The following is a 20464-nucleotide window of genomic DNA, read 5'->3' as shown; positions in this document are numbered from 1 at the left end:
AGGTACATTCATGATCATAATATCCACATCATTCATTATTAACATTCTCATTCATTATTGACATTGTCTCGCCCAAACGAACAAATACAATCGTATACAAATTTATCAGTATAATATATACATCGTTAATAACATTATTTCGACCAACCAATTATCAGGGAATACAATGTATCATTTATCTTTATAAAAGATTAATCACACTTAATTCAATGCATACTCAAACAGACCTTATGACTTAATCTATATGCCAATGTAATGATTCCGGAATATCGCCTCCCCCGCAAGGGCATTTCGTGGGTCCTTCCAAGCAACACCACTAACTCGAGCTTCGTGGGTCCTTCCAAGCAACACCACTAACTCGAGCTTCGTGGGTCCTTCCAAGCAACACCACTAACTCGAGCTTCGTGGGTCCTTCCAAGCAACACCACTAACTCGAGCTTCGTGGGTCCTTCCAAGCAACACCACTAACTCGAGCTTCGTGGGTCCTTCCAAGCAACACCACTAGCTCAACATCCCCGCAAGGATCTGTGGGCTCCAACCAATTATGGACGCACCACCACACGACTATGAATGAATGTATGAATGTAGACACTTTTGTTAGTAACAGTATAGACCACTCAATCAGAACGTCCAAAATCATTCAACCTTGTTCTAAACCAACCTAGTTTAGACCCAAAGTAATCACCTTGAATAACCACAACATGTCAAACACAACCATTATAACAACGTATAATATAACATTCATTTTCCGCAATCTGAGCATATCAAGCACAACCATTATTAATATTCATTTTAAAGATAACACACAAACAAAATCAATACATAACATCACGATACATTTATATCACATATAATTCAAGTAGGAAAACGGATGGAGTGATGCCCTTACCGTTAACAAAGTTGTTTCTAGAATTATGCTTCACAAATTATTGTCTCACTCATTTCACATCTGATGCAGTGCAAGCACGGTTTATCCCTCTCTGGACGTCATTTCGCCGATCCGACCGTTGAAAACGTGGGTCTGAATGTTGCGAACCTGCTGTCCGAAAATTAGCCCGATCTAACGGTTAACGAATACGCAATCGATGATTTTCTGATACTGATTTAACAAATTCGGGAATAGAGTTACTCATCTCTTTTCTCTTTTGGTGGTTGTCTTTTCTACCAAAGTGGTCTCTCTCTTTTTCTCTCATAAACCCCTTTTTTTTTATGGTAGAGTGTTTTTTGAATGAATTGTTTTTTGTTTCCTTTTTATCAAAAAAGGGATGAACAAGCAAGTGGGAAGTTAAGCCAGAAACGGAGAACGTTGACAGAAGTGGAGAAAGTTAAACCATGAGTGAACGTTAAGGCAGAAGTGGGGAACTTTAAGCCAGACGTGGGAACGTTAAACTGGTAGCGTGATATTAAATGGAGAAAGTGATATTTCAAGCTAAGACATTGAAATTTGTTTTTAACGGTTCCTTTATTATTATTATTATTATTATTATTATTATTATTATTATTATTATTATTATTATTAAAAATTAAAATAACACATTACAATAGTAACCGACAATTTTTTAGAATAATTATCTCAATTCCTAATAAGGTAAAATATTAAAATAAAATAAAATTTCTGGATGTTACAAGTAACACAGGAACATGAAGAAGATGAACTTACAAATAAGAAAGATGAAATGAATCTTCACTTATTGCTTCCACGAATGAAATATTCAAGTTACTAGCCTAGAAGATGTGCCCAGTATGATCTCCAATGCCTCCTAGATCATAACCCTTGTGCTAGCACATTACGTTGTTATGGCTGCATTGCTATACTATGGATAGAAAATTGTGCCACAATGTGCTGCCTCAGACGCAAAGCTCTGTAGTGTTAAATAAACACTGTTGTTCGTTTAAAATTGATTTCCATCTGATTTGACTTATACTTTTTTTTACCTTTTTACGGTCCAAATTGAGTTTAGATGTCTTCATAAAAGTTATAGTTATGGATGTTAGTTTTCTTTTATAATTAATTTAATTTCATTTACACGTCTACAACTCTATATATGATTAAAATATCGTATAGAAGTCAAGTTGTTTTTCCATCAAAATCTAGTAATATGCTAAATCAATGAAACAAAATAAAACTACACAAAATAATTGATTAATCGTGAAAATTAATCTAAAAAAATTACCGTTGAAGATTCATTAACATATCAAACAATTATAATAAAACTTAATTATAACCATAGTCTAACGAAACAATATCCAAGGCGTCGAACCCAAGCGGAGCTGGAACAGTGGTCGAAAGTGCTAAAGCGCAATGTCTTTGCAAGAACTACAAAAATTATTTATATAGCGGTTCTTGCAATAACATAAATTTATAAATAATTTAATTCATGTGCAATTCACCAAAAATTATTTAACTATCATGTTTAATGTTGTTGTAAAATTCCAAAAAATTTATGCAATTCATGTGGATCTCGTTGCAGATCAACGTTTCATTGAGATCATGCAACCAAACTATACTTCTAGAATATTCCATATACAGAACTGGACCTGAGATGTAGAAATACGGTTAACGTTCCACATATATAACTCATATTAGTTCTCAATCATCTTGTAATTAATATCTCATTTTATATCCTCACATTTGCAATGTAATCAATATATATATATATATATAACATATCAAATAATATTAAATAACATAACGTTTATAATAAATGGGTGAAAGAAGAAATGAATCTTATTATGTGATCAAATCATTAATGATTAAAACTAAAATAATAAATCATAAAACTTTTATAAATGATAATTAATGTGACATTCAAATATTTTCAATCATAATAATTGAATGTCTAAATTTATTATTTTATCCTTTTATATTAAAATTTCTCTCACATCATACCTTAAAAATAAGTGAATCGAAATTAAATATTAATATTACATTAGAGACACAAATTAAATTAATGGCGGCACTTTCTCACGTTTTAGATTTTTTTTCTTCCAATATCCACTTCATATTGTCGTATTGTACTAATTAACATTAGTTGATTTGTATTATATTATATTTTAAATGAAGCTAACCAAAACCCCTCTAACTTCATCAAAATTGTTTGGTAATACATACAAATAAAAAGATGGATTTGAATTCTCTCGTTAGCTTTCTTTTGATAAAAAAGGTTAAAATTAGGAGAATAATGAAGAGCAACTAAATGACACAATTCAAATTCAAAAGGATAAGAATATGTAAATGCAACTCTCTCACCTAGCAGGTAAAGTTAAAGCAATTGACATACCCTTCTACACAAATTATTTTTATAATAACTAATGTATATAAATTAAATCTAAATATATAAATAAAGAGAGATATCATAATAGACAGTCACATATAATAATATAAATCAAATATTTAAAAATAACTCAAAATTTTAACAACAATAAATAATAATATACAAAAATATAAATAAACTGTCTCATTATTCGCCGTTAAATCAATAATATGTCAATATTAATTTAATAAAAAATAATATAAATGTATAATTTAAAACTCATCTTATGTTGGATTAAAATCATACAAATAAAGAAAACCTTTAGTTTATATACTTAAAAAAAATATCGATCTTTGATTAAAATTTTAAACATTGGCTTTTCCATGTAGATAGCCTTTGGTGATCGTAAGTAGAAAAATTGATTGACATAACATAAATATAATCTTTTGTCGTTACTAGGAAGAGATATAAAATCTTACATAAAAAGCAAAAAAAGAGTCGTAAGGTCTGACGCATGATAGTTAAATAAATCCTATTTTTTATAGTGCATCGAAAGAGACATAATAGTGTGGACTTCGACCTAGTAACTAATGTGGTGTTGTATACATGCACGCCTTTGAATTCCATTCTCGCACATCTCTATTCACCAACACAACCGCTACTTTTAAATTTTGTTTTTCTCTTTATAATTTAATTATTTTTTTTCTCATTATTATTAGGTGCATATAACGAAGCACAAACAAATTCCATTTTTTCCACTCGCTCACATTTCATTCACTTCAACAACAGGTTAGAAATAAATAATAGATTCTCTCTTTCTTATCCTCCAATTCTTCTTTGTTTTCTTCTACTAAACTTTTCTCTACTTTTTCCTCTTTCCAAACTTTTCGTCAAAAATCTTTTTTCGTTTTCTTTTTCTCATTGGTTCGTACTTCTCGGTTTCCCCGTCGTTCGTTCCTTTTTTTTTTTCTCTACTCCTTCGAAATTTTATTCATATCCACGTCTTTTAGCTATTTTTTTTTTTAATTAATTCTACTTTAAATTTCACTCTGTTGCTTTGTGTTGATTTATTTATCTTAATTTCTGCTTAGCTCAAATAATTAGCACCGAAGACTAGACTGTGAACTGAAGATTCAAATTAGAGTTCGTGATTTGAATTTCGATTCATAAAATCTAATCTAGCAAATTGGAATGGCATAAGTTGTAGCGTGTGTGTATATGTGTGCAATTATGTTATCGTTTTCATTTTTTTCCCTCGTTTTATTGGTAGTAGTTTGTTAATTTGTTCTTTAAGTTAGTTCTGTTATGAGTTTTGAATCAAGAATCGTTAGGGATTCATGAAATTGATGCAACTTTTTATCTATAATAAAAAATTGAGGTAAACAAAAGTAGAAATGAATTTTGTTAGTTATCGTAGGAAAATGTGGCAATTCAGGTGGTCAAATATTTCTTTCTAGATATTAGGTGGGGAAAGTAGTGAAATGTGAATGCTTGGTTTTATGATTTTTTATTCATTTGAGGATAATTCATGCATAAACAAGTGATTGTGATGCTTATTATTACTTTTATTTGGATTAGGTTCATTATTTGAAGAGGAGAGAGAGGAACATTTTGTGCTGATGTGTAGTGCTTGAACTTGAGTTCTTTCACCAAAGCTGTTGTTAAAAATGGCTTTTGAGCCGTTGGTTTGGTATTGTCAGCCGGTTGCTAATGGAGTGTGGACAAGAACAGTCCAGAATGCATTTGGTGCTTACACTCCTTGTGCGGTTGACTCTTTGGTGATTGGTGTTTCTCATTTGGTAGTTCTAGCGTTGTGCATTTATCGCATATGGTTGATTAAGAAGGATTTCAAAACCAAAAGGTATCGTTTAAGGTCAAACATCTACAATTATGTGATTGGGGTTTTGGCTGCATATTGTATGGCAGAGCCTTTATACAGATTGATCATGGGAATATCAGTTCTAAATTTAGATGGGGAGACTCAACTTGCTCCATTTGAGGTGAGCTATTGCACATGTTTCTATGATTTCATTATTTTTTATTTTGTTAAAGTTTCATATCTGGTTAGACCTTTTCTAGCAGATGTTGACTATGATAATTAAAGCTGTAATATCATCTATTGACAGATAATTTCACTGATTGTTGAGGCTCTTGCTTGGTGCTCTATGCTGATTTTGCTTGCGATTGAAACTAAAGTCTACATCCGTGAATTCCGATGGTTTGTTCGATTTGGTTTGATTTATGCTATTGTAGGGGATGCCGTTATGATCAATTTTGTCCTTTCAGTGCAGGAACTGTATAGCAGGTTTGCCCATATCACATTTGTTATGTTGTGTGTCTTGTTGGCTAATAGTGGTGCAATGCACACGATCTATTGAGACTTCAATAAAATCTGTTTTTTTCCCAGCAAGGTTAAACGTTATTAGAGACACAAATCCAGCAGGAGTACAAAAATAAGACATGATATCATCTTTAGAAAAGCTGAAAAAAGATAACAAACAAGCTGATCAATACGCTAAAGGTTTCTCTATAGCCTTGGGATGATTCTGGACCCTCTTATTATGTACCCATCTATATGAATTTGTTTTTTTTTTCAAAATAAAATACTCAAGCCTTTTCCAAGTCCTTATTCTCCCATACACCAATGACAACAATATCAACCAATCCTTTTCTCACTAGGTGGAGTTGGTTACATGGAACAGTTGATGCCATAAAGTCCTTTATATATTAGCTCCAAATTATTGATCATTTATCTGTAAATCTCTCTTAATAGTTTGACCCATAGCTTTCTCCGATCTCTCTTTACCTCTAACTATTGGGTTGTACTTCATCTAGTCTACTATCCTTATTGATCTTGCTACACATCTTCTTCATTCAAGCTCTACATAAGATGATTCTATCATTTTCTATACTGTCGGAGCTGTCCCAAATTTCTCTGTAATGATGTATTTTTAATTATATACTGTCTTGTTGTGTAGCTACTAATACATCTAAACATTTTCATATATTCAATAAACTAAGTATATTTTCTTGTTGGTTTTATATCACTCAACAATCAGCTCCATACAACACTGCGAGTGTTATAACTACTAACTAGAACAAAATTTTCCTGTTTGAGATGTTTTTCTATTGTTAATCAACCCAATACTCTTCTATTTCATCTGCCCTATCTAAATTATATAGCCGACCTCTCCCTTTATTTCCTCATTGCTTTAAATGGTAGACCCAAGGCACTTATAGTGTAAGACCTGTTGTAATGTATGTGGTCCATTTTTCACGTTAATAGAATTTATTTGTCCTTTGCTAAACTTGCAATCTGTATACTTGTTTTCCTTTCCCCATTCCTCCAAAAATTGATGTATCAACCCACCCTGAAATAAATTTGTATTAAGAATCAAAAGCTACCTTTGGATTTTATTTTAGTCTCCTTTTAAACTAATGTTTTAATTCTAAAAGCTTGTTTGTATCTTATTGTTGTGCAGATCTAAACTGGGATTATCATACACATGCATACCCTGTAATTGTTTTGTTTGTGTTGTGTGTATATTGTATTACATTATTATTGTCATCCTTATTTCATGACCTACACTCTATTCCTCTCCCCTACTCACCCAAAAGTGAAGTGATCCATCTCCTATTTCTTTCATTCCATTTTTAAGTCAATATTTTTTAAAAAGGGACCGTCAAATCACATGCATTATTAATATTACTGTATAACTAGGCATATCAAGCAATGAGAATGAAGCAATCAATATTTTTCATCTCATTCATGTTAAGGCCATAAATTTTTCCGTTCTATGTTTTTCTCAATCTAACATTTTTGTTCCCTTTACAGATCGGTGTTGTATTTATACATCAGTGAGGTGGTCTGCCAGGTATTCTGCACTCTTCAAATTTAGTGTGATCATTGGTTGTGTTTTTTTGGTTAAATTGTTAAACTAACGTGCTGGTTGATACTTAATGTTCTGTTTGCAAATCCGAAACACACTTTTGAAGCTAGCATTAGGCTTCTGATGACTTTCGTGGCCCTTGCAAAGCTTTCAAAAGCAATGCTACTTTGTGTCTAGAGTTGAATGTGGCTTTCTTAATTGGTTCAGAGTGGACCTTTGTTGAAATATGAGCTTTCTCTTTTGAATTGTTTGGTGGCATAAACTTGTAATGTGTTTTAAAAAGGAATATGTAGGGACAGCAGAAAGCATAGAGTCCGTGAAATTTCTACTTGTTTTGGAGGGCATCTTATCCTCCCTCTACTTGTATTTTCCCTCAATTACATCTCTTTATTTTAAGGAAAGTAATATTTATCTCCTCTTGGGTCCAGGTTTTGTTTGGAATACTTTTGCTTGTGTACGTTCCTACTCTGGATCCTTATCCAGGTTATACTGCCATTGCTAGTGAAATGGTTACTGATGCTGCATACGATGAACTCCCTGACGGAGAGCTGATATGTCCTGAAGCGCGAGCTAACTTATTGTCAAGTACGTATATAAACATTAATGAAATATTAGTTCCAACAGTTGGGAATATTATTTGTAGTGTACTATTGGAAAATGCATTAGAAGTCTTTGTGAAGAGGGATCTGAACAGTCACTCTATGCTGAATAAGCTATTAATTTTTCTGTGTTTGTCACAGTTGGTATTAAATGTTACCACTCAAGTAAAAATTGATAAGATATGCTGTATTTGGTTAGAATTATTCTTAGAATAATTTTTTTTGTGGTCATCAATTTTGAAGGTAGCATTGTGAAAACTCTGATCATAGTGTATGCGATGTTAACACTTTTTGAATTGTTCCTTTTGCAGGGATACTTTTTTCTTGGATGAATCCCATCATGAGACTAGGATATGAAAGACCACTTACAGAGAAAGATGTATGGAAATTAGATACATGGGATCGGACAGAGGCATTGCACAATAAGTATGTTTTGTTTCTCCTACATATTTTTTTTCTTTCTGCTGAAGTTATTGTTTCAATTTTGCATTATATTATACATCTTGGATCTGCAGATTCCAGAAATGTTGGGCCGAGGAGTCTCAGAAGTCAAAACCTTGGCTTTTGAGAGCATTGAATGCAAGCCTTGGAGGAAGGTATGGATAAATAAGGATTTGCAGATTGATGTTTTTTTTTGTTTCAATACAATATTTTTCCCTGTTGAAAAAGTGAAGAGAGAAAACAATAGTTCGGCAAAATTGTAGGTAGATAAAGATAATATAGAGAAACTGTAGGTTGAAGCATATTGTATGTAAATTGCCGGTAGCCAGCTCACTCCTAATTAGCGCTAGATGCTCAAGAAATAACTTGTTGATTTTATAATGGCTAATTATTTGCTTTTATCTGCATTTCATTTGATTTATATTTCCTTTTGATTCTGTAGGTTTTGGTTTGGAGGCTTTTTCAAGGTAATGCACTTTTTTCCCGTCAATTAGTTGTCATTGATGAACAATGCTTCTAACATGATTTGACATAATATACTGTTCTCTTTGTGAAGATTTTGACATTCAGCATTTGATATGAATTCTCAATAAAACAAAATTTTGTATGTTTCAAATAATTGAATGTGTTAGGAGTAGATTTATGTCTACACCTTGGCCAAAAGTTTGCCACATATTTGGACCATTTGGAGTTTTCTGCACATTAAACTATGTATGATGTCCTGATGGTCCTGCAAGGTATTATATAGAACACTTTCATTATAAATCGGTGATTAGTTTTTCATATATACCTACTGCTGCGCGGAATGATTCTTAAAATACATATGCATCAAATAAGATGGTACCATCATATCAACTATCAACTTAAGTTGGTATTAGACGTCACTGGCATCTAGTGATGTGCTGGTTGCAAAGCTATGTAATTGTTCAGACTTTTACTGGCTATCTGATATTATACTTCCAATGTGAAATCTGTGAGGAGATTTGCTTTTGATGATTTGCAATGGTACTTTAGCATGATGGAACTGTGTAGTTGAGAATTTTACATCTAATTTATTTGTTCTCCTGTTTACAATATGTAGATTGGCAATGATCTTTCCCAATTTACGGGCCCACTTATATTGAATCAGCTTCTACAGGTTAGTACCACTAGAACAAGATTAATAGAAGATCAACCTATAATGTATTACATACACTGGCACTATTATTCTCTAAATACTTTAGTATTATTAATGTTTGACAATTTTCTTAATGTTATTTGACTTGTCCTATTGATTGTCTGCAGTCTATGCAAAATGGTGATCCGGCCGGGATGGGCTACATTTATGCCTTTTCAATATTTCTTGGAGTGGTATGTTACAAATGTGATTAAATATTCCTTTGCTTTTATTTGGATTTTATTGAATGCATTGTGAAGCCAAAAATTCTGATGCTTGATTTATTTATTTGCTCCGTTTGATGATATTACTGCTTCTTTTGGATTACAAAAATTCAACTGCAATTCTTGTACCTGTTTCGTAGTTGCTTCTGCATGTTTATTAACGATGATAAACCATAAAGATGGTTTTGGTTTTAAGTAAACTGGGCCGGTCTCCATGGTGGCTTGATAAGTCAAGTAATATATAATTTTTGGGAGATTTAACTAAGATCTATCTGAAATTTTGTTTGGTAGGTCTTTGGGGTGTTATGTGAAGCTCAATATTTTCAGAATGTCATGCGTGTTGGTTTTCGGCTGAGATCAACGCTGGTAATTCATTTTTCTGTCCAAATAAAATTTCACTTCCTTCCAAACAATGAGGCAATAGCTGCCTAAAGGTTAATTTTCTGATATTCATGCTTACTCAGTTGCACTTAACATGGTGAGTTGGGCGTTCCATTTTTCTTCCTTTTAGGTGGCCGCCGTATTTCGTAAGTCTCTAAGGCTTACTCATGAAGCGCGAAAGCAATTTGCATCTGGAAAAATTACCAACTTGATGACTACTGATGCTGAGTCACTTCAGGTATGATTCTGCTTTCCTCCCTACCGTCCAATATCGATACTAATTGTTACTGCTGATTGGTATGAAAGATCCACCTGATTTTGAAGCCGTTAAATATGGACAATACTGGATTTGACTGGAACATGCATCTTTAATAAATGGTTTTAGTTGGAAACATACATAATAACCTATTATATCAAACTAAGCCCTACTTGAAACTGAAATTTTAAATTACACGTCTCGTGGTGGCAATTGTCAAACTATAGATTACTTGACCAATCAACAACTTTATCTGTAGTTAACAAACAATTATATCAAAGTTGTCAAATAATTTCATCTATTTTGTATTCTTTTGAGACTTGCAATCCCACTAACTATAGATACTCTAGAGTGGAAGGACAAACCAAAACTTCACCACTAAGAGGAAACAACCCAGTTTATTTTAAACCTGGTTTGACCGAAACAGCTTTTAGTTTGTTCAGGTATCATTTTAATGAAAATAGAAATGGATTTATTATTACTGTGGGAAATTTTTCTATTATATGGAAATGGTTGTGGAGCCCAAAATATAATTTCTCTTGTAAACAACTTACTGAAATTTTTGTACGCTCAATTTTCTCAATAATATGTTTGACATTGTAATACTGACTCCTTGCAATTAACATCTTTACTATTTTATTCCCTTGAACAGCAAATATGCCAATCACTTCACACTTTGTGGTCAGCTCCCTTTCGAATTACTGTTGCTATGGTTCTTCTTTACCAAGAACTAGGTGTTGCTTCGCTTATTGGTGCTATGTTGCTAGTTCTCATGTTTCCATTACAGGTACAAACCATTCACCTGCTTACTTAATTTATACTACATTTGCACTGCACCAATTTTTTTTAGTATAAATACATTCTCAGGCATTGCAAATAAATTAAGCTAGTGCATCCGATTCTATTATAATGTTTTCCCTTTCCTCTCTCCCTACCTTTGATCCGATTCCTTTCTTCTGTCTCCTCCCATCAAGGTAATAAGGTGTTCTGATATTAATTTACTTTTTGAAGCACCAAATAAGTATCTTTCACTAGCTAATAATATAGATTAGTAATTGTATTGTGGGGGGATTCTCTGGCATGTTATCTGTGGTCTGACTTTTATTCAATCATCATGGCAGCTTACTTAAAGCATGAATAATGACATGTTTTGTGGATGCAGACATTAATCATCAGCAGAATGCAGAAGCTATCTAAGGAAGGATTACAACGCACAGACAAGAGAATCGGTCTCATGAATGAAATTTTGGCTGCTATGGACACTGTAAAGTATGACTTTTGCCATGGATGATTTAACTATATGTATATATAATAATATAATATTTTTTCTTTATAAATTGTTTACTTCTAACTGTTTTTTTATTGATTATGTGGACTTGGCTTATAGATGTTATGCATGGGAGAGTAGTTTCCAGTCTAGAGTAGTGAATGTACGAAATGATGAATTATCATGGTTTCGAAAAGCATCGTTACTTGGAGCGGTATGGAATGAAACTGATTCAAGATATTTATGTTCCGACCATTATTTGTTTTGCAGTTTATTTAGTTTTGCTTCATTGAATAGATCAGTCTTGGCTACCCTAAAGAAACTAATTTCTGTATTTCATGCATATGCTCAGGCTGCACTCGTGTGGACCTTGTTCAAATTTGGGGTTTTAGATTAAAAGAGAACATAAATAATAAGGCCTTTGAATATTATTGATAATATCTGAATAGTAACTTGATAATGGCTTGCTTGATACAAAAGACCAAGGCTCCTATAATCATAAATAAATAAATAGGGAAATTAGGAAATAAATCATAATAATGCCTAAATAGTAGTGTTGAGTGAGAGAAACCAGAAGCACAATATTGCTGAATTATTATAATAATTGATGATTGATAGTGTTCAGCAGTTGCAATTTCTTGAAATATTAGTATTTAGTATTTAGCATTGAGCATGGAAAACAAGTATTAATCATGAAAACCTCTAAGTATTTTTTTTCCTGGTATTGCTTCTTGACTCCATCCCTTGATTGAATCCTTCTTGGCAGTGTAATTCATTTATACTAAATAGCATTCCAGTTTTCGTAACTGTGATTTCGTTTGGAGTTTTCACCTTGCTTGGAGGGGATTTGACACCTGCAAGAGCTTTCACATCGCTTTCTCTGTTTGCTGTGCTACGATTTCCTCTCTTCATGCTTCCGAATATTATAACTCAGGTTATTTCCTTTTCACTTTCCTTAGTTTTTACAGCAGGGCACCTTATCCTATGTTCTTGTATTCTCTCTTTACGTCTCTGTTTTTCTTTTTCTTTTTCTACAGCTTTTTTTCATAAATTACAGAACCAGAGTTCACCTGTTTAGTAAATGGCCATAAAAAGGGAAAAAATAAAGCTTATTTAGATTTACCATTGTCTTCTTAAATGAATGAATGAATGAATGAACACCACACCAAAATAGATTGATGGAGTTCATGCTGGTCTGATTCTTCATTTTGTTTTAAAGGTCGTCAATGCAAATGTATCGTTGAAACGTCTGGAAGAGTTGCTCTTAGCTGAAGAGAGAATACTTCTACCAAATCCACCTCTTGAGCCAGAGCTACCAGCCATCTCGATCAGGAACGGATACTTCTCTTGGGATGCAAAGGTCCACTATCTTTTTGTCATCACTTGCTTGCATATTTTATCAATATGTACAGATTCATATTTAGATGTACTATTTGCATAAATGATATATTAATTAGTACTCTCAAGCTGAAAAACAAATATTTTTGTATTTTGTATCCCTTTTTACCAATTTGCTTTGTCATTTTTTCATCTTGCTGAAACAAAATTGAAATTGATTGTATGTCAGTGTTGTTTTAAGATAATAAGCATTGTATGGAAGAATTATTTTTCATTTTGATAACATTAGGAATTGGAGATGTTCTTGCTTTTGAATTTTCTGTAGAAGAATCTCTGATATATTTTTTCATTTTTCAGGCAGAGAGGGAAACATTGTCTAACATAAATTTGGATATACCTGTTGGTAGCCTAGTTGCTGTTGTTGGCAGCACAGGAGAAGGGAAGACGTCACTCATATCTGCAATGCTTGGAGAACTTCCTCCAATTGCAGATTCAACTGCTGTTATGAGAGGGACAGTAGCTTATGTACCCCAAGTTTCATGGATTTTTAATGCAACTGTAAGTTAATAATATGCTCTATTTAGAACAATTCAGACTTTTTACAACTTGGGAGAAAGAATATGGGAAGATGTTGAGGGAGAAAACAAGTAGAAATGTAAACAGGAATTCACTAAACAAGCTCTAAAACGGTGAATACAAAATGCTGGCTTATAAAATCAGCCTTATGCTGTTATCTCATATCATATTTTTATATTGAGTCTAACTAATCCCCACAAAATCTTGTAAAGTGAGGGGTTCCACTCCTTATAAACACATTTGATGTCTTATCTTTATTCGATGTGGGACTTAGGTTTTTCCCAATACACCCCCTTCTCAAACCCATCACTATTGGGATTGGTGCATGAATATATATGGTGGGTGGATTGATGAATAGGATCTGATGCCATATTAGGTTTTTATGGGTTTAACTCATTCCTACAAAACTAACTTGTAAAGTGAGAGGTGTCACTCTTTATAAACACATATTAGGCCCTATCTTTATTCTATGTGGGACTTGAGTTTTTCTCTATCTTATATGATGGTTGGTCTCTGCCATTATTCACCACCAGTTAATAGCATTATATAATTAATTAATTAATAGGTTGTTATTAATCCAATAAGTTGGGAATTGGATCTTGTCTATTGTTCATTCATTATCATGTGTTTTACATCATGAAATTAAACAAATGCTATTAAGCATGAAGATGTGTGAGTATATCTTATTTTCCATTCGATTATTATCGTTTTTTTTTTCTAATGGGGAGGTGACTGATATATTTTATTTCTACAGGTACGGGATAATGTTTTGTTTGGTTCTGCCTTTGACCCAATAAGATATGAAAGGGCAATAAATGTGACTGAACTGCAACACGACCTTGAGTTACTACCTGTGAGTATATACACGAGTGTTGTAGAATTTGATTGGTTGCAATGGGTGTTTAATTTAAATCTTTTGTTTATAATTTGGTGGTCCTTTCTCTTTCTTTCTATCACATGCTTAATGACTAGGGCGGTGACCTAACTGAAATTGGTGAAAGAGGGGTAAACATCAGCGGTGGCCAGAAGCAGAGAGTATCCATGGCTAGAGCTGTCTACTCCAATTCTGATGTGCTCGTCTTTGATGACCCCCTAAGTGCACTGGATGCACATGTCGCTAGACAGGTTAACTTCATTCTAAGTGATTCCACATTACTTAATGGTGTTTTTATGTTTTTATTCCTACAGTGTTCTAATAGCAACTCAAGTAAATCTATGCTGTTTGTGGTGTTGTTTCCGTCATTTTATGCTTGCAAATCAGATACTGTCTTAACTTTGTCTAATGTGCATTCCGGTATCATTTCAGGTTTTTGATAAATGTATAAAGGGAGAGTTGAGAGGGAAGACTCGAGTTCTTGTTACAAATCAGCTGCATTTCCTTTCCCAGGTTGATAGAATCATTTTGGTCCATGAAGGTATGGTGAAGGAGGAAGGGACTTTTGAGGAACTCTCTAGCCAGGGACTGTTGTTCCAAAAGCTGATGGAAAATGCGGGGAAAATGGAGGAGTATGAAGAAGAAAAGGTAGATATTGAAGCTACTGATCAGAAATCCTCTTCAAAACCAGTGGTCAATGGAGCAGTTAACAATCATGCAAAGAGTGAAAATAAACCAAAAGGAGGAAAATCTATCCTTATTAAACAGGAAGAACGGGAAACAGGTGTTGTCAGTTGGAATGTTCTAACGAGGTAACAAGATTAAATGAATAAGTATAATATCAATTAAAATATTGTGGCTCACGTCTTTGCTGTAGTGACATACTAGATGATGGTACCTCACAATACGCATGCACCTGTGCTCATACACATGCACCTGTGCTCACGCTCACATTGTGAAATGGCTTATTCTCCATGCTGCATTGCCATTCTTACGTATTAGGGTTTTTGCTTATTCGAGTTACAAAATTTTATGTGAATATTTTTAAAAAAACTAGCTATTTGATTGGGTAAAGATGGATAAAATTGTAAATAAAATAGTTTATATAAAGAGTAAAATTGGAAGAAAAAAAGACGACACAAAAACCTGGTATCAACTATATATATTTGATTGGATAAAGAAAGGTAAAATTATAAATAAAATAATTTAAATAAAGGATAAAATTGAAAGAAAAAAGCTACACCAAAATTTGATATTCCCTTTATATATAGGTAAAGATAATCATGATAACGAACATCTATAAGAAAGTGGAATATGGTGCAAATTTTAATCATGCTTCTTTTGGCCTTTCTGTATGTTTAATGTGGTGTTGTTTTAGGTACAAAAATGCATTAGGAGGCTCTTGGGTTGTTCTAGTACTATTTGGATGCTATTTCTTAAGTGAAACGTTACGAGTGTCAAGTAGCACATGGTTAAGCCACTGGACTGATCAGAGTACTGTAGAGGGTTATAATCCCGCCTTCTACAATCTCATCTATGCAACTCTATCATTTGGTCAGGTATAATAATTCTCTCATAAAATGGAAAGTAGATTCATGTGTTGCAGTCAATCGTTTTGCTCAAAGTAATGAAGAGTTTTATGCATGCACATGGTAGATACTAATTTGGAATTTTTCCTTGTCCTTACCAGGTTTTGGTGACTCTAACTAATTCTTACTGGTTAATCATATCAAGTCTTTATGCTGCTAGAAGGCTGCATGAAGCCATGCTTCACTCCATCTTACGAGCTCCGATGGTCTTTTTCCACACAAATCCACTCGGAAGGGTCATCAATAGGTTTGCAAAAGATCTAGGTGATATTGATCGTAATGTGGCTCCATTTGTCAACATGTTTTTAGGTCAAATTTCCCAACTTCTTTCGACCTTCGTCCTGATAGGGATCGTGAGCACAATGTCCTTGTGGGCCATAATGCCATTGTTGGTATTGTTCTATGGAGCATATTTATACTATCAGGTATAATAAACACCGTGTTCTTGCATTTATTTGTTGAATCCCTGAACATTGTCCTGTAATAATTGTAGATAATAAATCAAATGATTTTGTTGTTGTTAGAGCACTGCTCGTGAAGTAAAGCGATTGGATTCCATTAGCAGATCTCCTGTTTATGCACAATTTGGGGAAGCGCTGAATGGTCTATCAACGATTCGTGCTTACAAAGCTTATGATCGAATGGCGGATATCAACGGGAGATCCATGGACAACAACATTCGGTTCACGCTGGTAAACTTAAGCGGAAACCGATGGCTTGCGATCCGATTGGAAACCCTAGGAGGCCTCATGATATGGTTCACTGCAACCTTCGCCGTGGTGCAGAATGGTAGAGCAGAGAACCAGCAAGAATTTGCATCCACCATGGGATTACTTCTCAGTTATGCTTTGAATATTACTAGCTTGCTCACCGGTGTGCTCAGACTTGCAAGTTTGGCTGAGAATAGTTTAAATTCTGTCGAGCGGATTGGAACTTACATTGATTTGCCTTCGGAGGCTCCTTCTGTGATTGATGATAATCGCCCTCCACCTGGGTGGCCTTCCTCAGGCTCCATCAAATTTGAAGAAGTTGTTCTTCGCTACAGGCCTGAACTTCCTCCTGTGCTGCATGGCATATCTTTCACAATTTTTCCAAGCGATAAGGTTGGCATCGTTGGGAGGACTGGCGCAGGAAAATCCAGCATGCTAAATGCCCTGTTTCGAATCGTGGAATTGGAAAAGGGAAGAATATTAATTGATGATCATGATATTGCTAAGTTTGGGCTGGCTGATTTGCGGAAAGTTCTTGGCATTATACCACAATCTCCTGTTCTCTTTTCAGGTATTTAAGAAATCATCTTTTTGAAAGACAATCCAATTAAAAAGTAATCAGGGCTAAGGATAAACACATTTTCATGAAAGTTAATTAAAAATTTCAGTATGATTGGAAAATGCAACGCATGTTTGGTGAGCTACTTGACCTCATGATTGAAAACACTGATGACAAATCCAGGAACAAATATTCATAATTGCTTGAGTGGTTAGGCTAGGCTCAACCTTGTTTTCTATCAGGAGTTATTTGGTCTATTTGTATAGTCCTGAAATTCTGATTTGTTGTAACATGAGAATCTTTTAACTTCTTAGTTGATGTCTTGTAGGTAAGTAAAATTAAAATATGAAAATTAAATGTCACTGTTATAACATTGAGGTCCTCTTACTCTTTATAGGAACTGTGCGATTTAATCTTGATCCATTTACTGAACACAATGATGCTGACCTCTGGGAGGCTCTGGAGAGGGCACATTTGAAGGATGTGATAAGGAGGAATTCTTTGGGGCTGGATGCCGAGGTAATTTCTAACCCGTGCTTTGTTAGAGACATGATTGTGTTAATAAATATATTGACTGAAATGATTTCATTCTTTACTTTTTATTTAAGACATTTTAATGTTTAAGTTCTTCTCCAATGCATTGTATAATTGAATTTGATTATTATTGAATTCATCCTCTTTTTGCTCTGCACATGTCTGATTATGTGTTCATTATTTCAAGACAAACTATACTTGGACTAATAGGCTAAAGAAGACAAACTTATGCATGATAAAATACAGATTATATGAATAATTATAAAGAAAACTACTGATTGTTAAAGAATCTCTGCACGAAATATCAGTTTTCAAATATTATTTTGTAATTAGCTTCTTATCCTATCAATGATTATCCCTCTTTCCTAAAAAAATCTTGTGAAAGTTTTTGTAGCAAACAACACAGCTAAAAAGTAAATAATTACTTCTTGATAGCATGATAAATAAAGGTCAAAGTCTACCATGTTATGTTGAGCTTTCTAGGATTAAAACTGTCTTGTTTATGAGATCTAAGTTTTTTTTAATGTCTAACCTAATCTTCTTTTTTTGTTACAACTAACCTAATATTTTTAGTTTGGTGACATGAAAGCCTTCTGAAAGCGCATTTTTCTATAAATAGAGCACAATTTTATAACTAAATATACTTTTTGACTCAAATCTTTCATGTAAGCCAATATCTTTAAGTCTTTTTTATAAGGGTTAAAAATAAAAAGTATATGATTTTAACACATTTAAAAAACATTTATACCGGCAACAACAAGAAGTGATGACTTTTAGGATGACTTTATACCGGTATGTTAGGCCAAAGAAACTCTTTAGATGCTTTATAGGATGACTTTTATTTAGCTAAATAGATTTTTTCAAAGAACCATGGCCTTATCTAGTATTCTCTCCGTCTCACAATAAGTGTTGTTTAAGGTTTTTTCACACATATTAAAAAATGTAATAATTAGAAGAAAGAGAGAAGTCATTTTATCAAACTATTCATCTTTAGAAGTTGCGTTTTTCATTATTATTGGTGTGTTTTTCATTATTATTAATACAAAGTATAATAATGCTTTGAAGTTGCGTATATTGTAATAATTGAAGGGTAGAATAGAAGAAAAAAAAATTAAAATTGCATTGAAAATTATAAATGACATTCATTTTGATATAAACTTTTTTTACTAAAATGACATTCATTGTACGGAGGAAATAAAGAATTATGTATAATGTAGGTTGTGCCTCATGCTCTGTGGGGTTTTGTGACCTATTTTCACCCCTAATTTGTGGTGCATTTGCCTGAGCATGTTGTGAGATTTTGTAGAGATCTTTATCTGCCCATCCACTTTTCATTAATGAAAGTATTCTGTGTCAAGGTATCTGAGGCAGGCGAGAACTTCAGTGTTGGACAGAGGCAACTGTTAAGTCTTGCCAGGGCTTTGCTGCGGAGATCGAAGATTTTAGTACTTGACGAGGCAACTGCAGCTGTTGATGTCAGAACAGATGCACTCATACAGAAAACAATCAGAGAGGAATTTAAATCCTGTACAATGCTCATTATTGCTCATCGCCTCAACACCATTATTGATTGTGATAGGATTATTTTGCTTGATGGAGGCAAGGTATGCACTAAATAGTCAAAGTTCAGACCATCTAGCTGGCTAAGTCATATAATTGGTTAAAATCCTTTGGCACTGGAGTAACTTGTACTAAAATGACAATATTAAATGGCTCTTTTTGATGCAATGTGTTTTTTGAAAATTTAGTTGGCATGATGGATTCTTATTTCTCAATAGCTGGGGAAGGTTGAAATGAGACTAATAAATTAGTTGTTGATTCTGTGTCCGGTCTTAAACCAATGTCATTGGAAGTTTTAGTAAAAAAAATTGAAATTTTGAACAAGTCATCGTTATGAATTCAGACGGGGCTTAAAGTTGACTCTAAATCTCTAAACTGATGTTTGTTTGATTCAATGCTGCACTGATGCTAACTTTATATTTGAAAGGTTCTTGAATATGATACCCCCGAGGAGCTGCTGTCAAATGAGAGTAGTGCTTTTTCTAAGATGGTGCAAAGTACAGGAGCTGCAAATGCCCAATACTTACGCAGCTTAGTACATGGCGGTGACAAGACAGAAAGAGAAGAGAACAAGCATCTGGATGGTCAGAGAAAATGGCTAGCTTCTTCTCGGTGGGCTGCCGCAGCTCAGTTTGCTCTTGCTGTCAGTCTCACTTCATCGCAGAATGATCTACAACGATTGGAAGTAGAAGATGAGAATAGTATTCTCAATAAGACAAAGGATGCTCTGATAACTTTGCAGGGTGTTTTGGAAAGGAAGCATGATAAAGAAATTGAGGAATCTTTAAACCAACGCCAAATATCCCCTGAAGGATGGTGGTCATCGCTTTACAAGATGATTGAAGGTATAGTTTTGTTCCATCTTTTACACATCCTTCATGTGCAAAGTGAGTGATCATGTAAAGTACAACAAACCCAAAAAGACAAAAATAACAATAAATTATCCCCATGCAACATGAGTGTCTGAAGAAAGCATTAATTCCAATGGTCACACCAAAGTGGCCCCACATTAGTAAGCTGTTAAATGATTCTCAATATTGTGTTCCTATGCCGTGGAGTTTTTAAAATTGGCAAGTCACTTTTCTCGGATAATTTACGAATTCTGATGATAACATACTAGCATTTCAAAGAATGAATATTAATATTCTGCCCTTGTATCAGGTCTTGCTATGATGAGCAGATTGGCCAGGAACAGGCTCCATCAATCAGACTATAGTTTTGATGATAAATCAATTAACTTTGATCAAGTTGATACG

General features: G+C 33.7%; 1 protein-coding gene across 5 annotated transcripts in view; it reads left to right on the top strand.

Moving 5' to 3' along the window:
* The first annotated feature begins 3896 nt into the window (after positions 1-3896).
* LOC101506225 (ABC transporter C family member 2-like) overlaps positions 3897-20464 on the top strand; it is a 16872-nt gene continuing 304 nt past the window's right edge. The window contains exons 1-28 of one of the 5 annotated variants that reach the window (XM_012712860.3): positions 3897-4043; positions 4833-5254; positions 5381-5559; positions 7090-7129; positions 7573-7729; positions 8055-8169; positions 8259-8339; positions 8627-8651; positions 9266-9322; positions 9469-9534; positions 9856-9930; positions 10076-10183; positions 10854-10988; positions 11364-11470; positions 11589-11682; positions 12235-12402; positions 12688-12828; positions 13164-13364; positions 14137-14235; positions 14355-14507; positions 14689-15068; positions 15635-15815; positions 15947-16270; positions 16370-17126; positions 17512-17633; positions 19007-19252; positions 19636-20053; positions 20370-20464. In XM_012712860.3, the coding sequence (XP_012568314.1) occupies positions 4922-5254; positions 5381-5559; positions 7090-7129; positions 7573-7729; positions 8055-8169; positions 8259-8339; positions 8627-8651; positions 9266-9322; positions 9469-9534; positions 9856-9930; positions 10076-10183; positions 10854-10988; positions 11364-11470; positions 11589-11682; positions 12235-12402; positions 12688-12828; positions 13164-13364; positions 14137-14235; positions 14355-14507; positions 14689-15068; positions 15635-15815; positions 15947-16270; positions 16370-17126; positions 17512-17633; positions 19007-19252; positions 19636-20053; positions 20370-20464 (4857 nt within the window). In that variant the 5' untranslated portion in view covers positions 3897-4043; positions 4833-4921. The other 4 variants (XM_012712869.3, XM_073369415.1, XM_012712862.3 and 1 more) reach the window with 4 other exon arrangements.

Source organism: Cicer arietinum, chromosome 1 (genome assembly GCF_000331145.2).
Source record: "Cicer arietinum cultivar CDC Frontier isolate Library 1 chromosome 1, Cicar.CDCFrontier_v2.0, whole genome shotgun sequence".
Classification (NCBI taxonomy): Eukaryota; Viridiplantae; Streptophyta; class Magnoliopsida; order Fabales; family Fabaceae; genus Cicer; species Cicer arietinum.
This window is presented reverse-complemented; position numbering and strand designations above follow the sequence as displayed.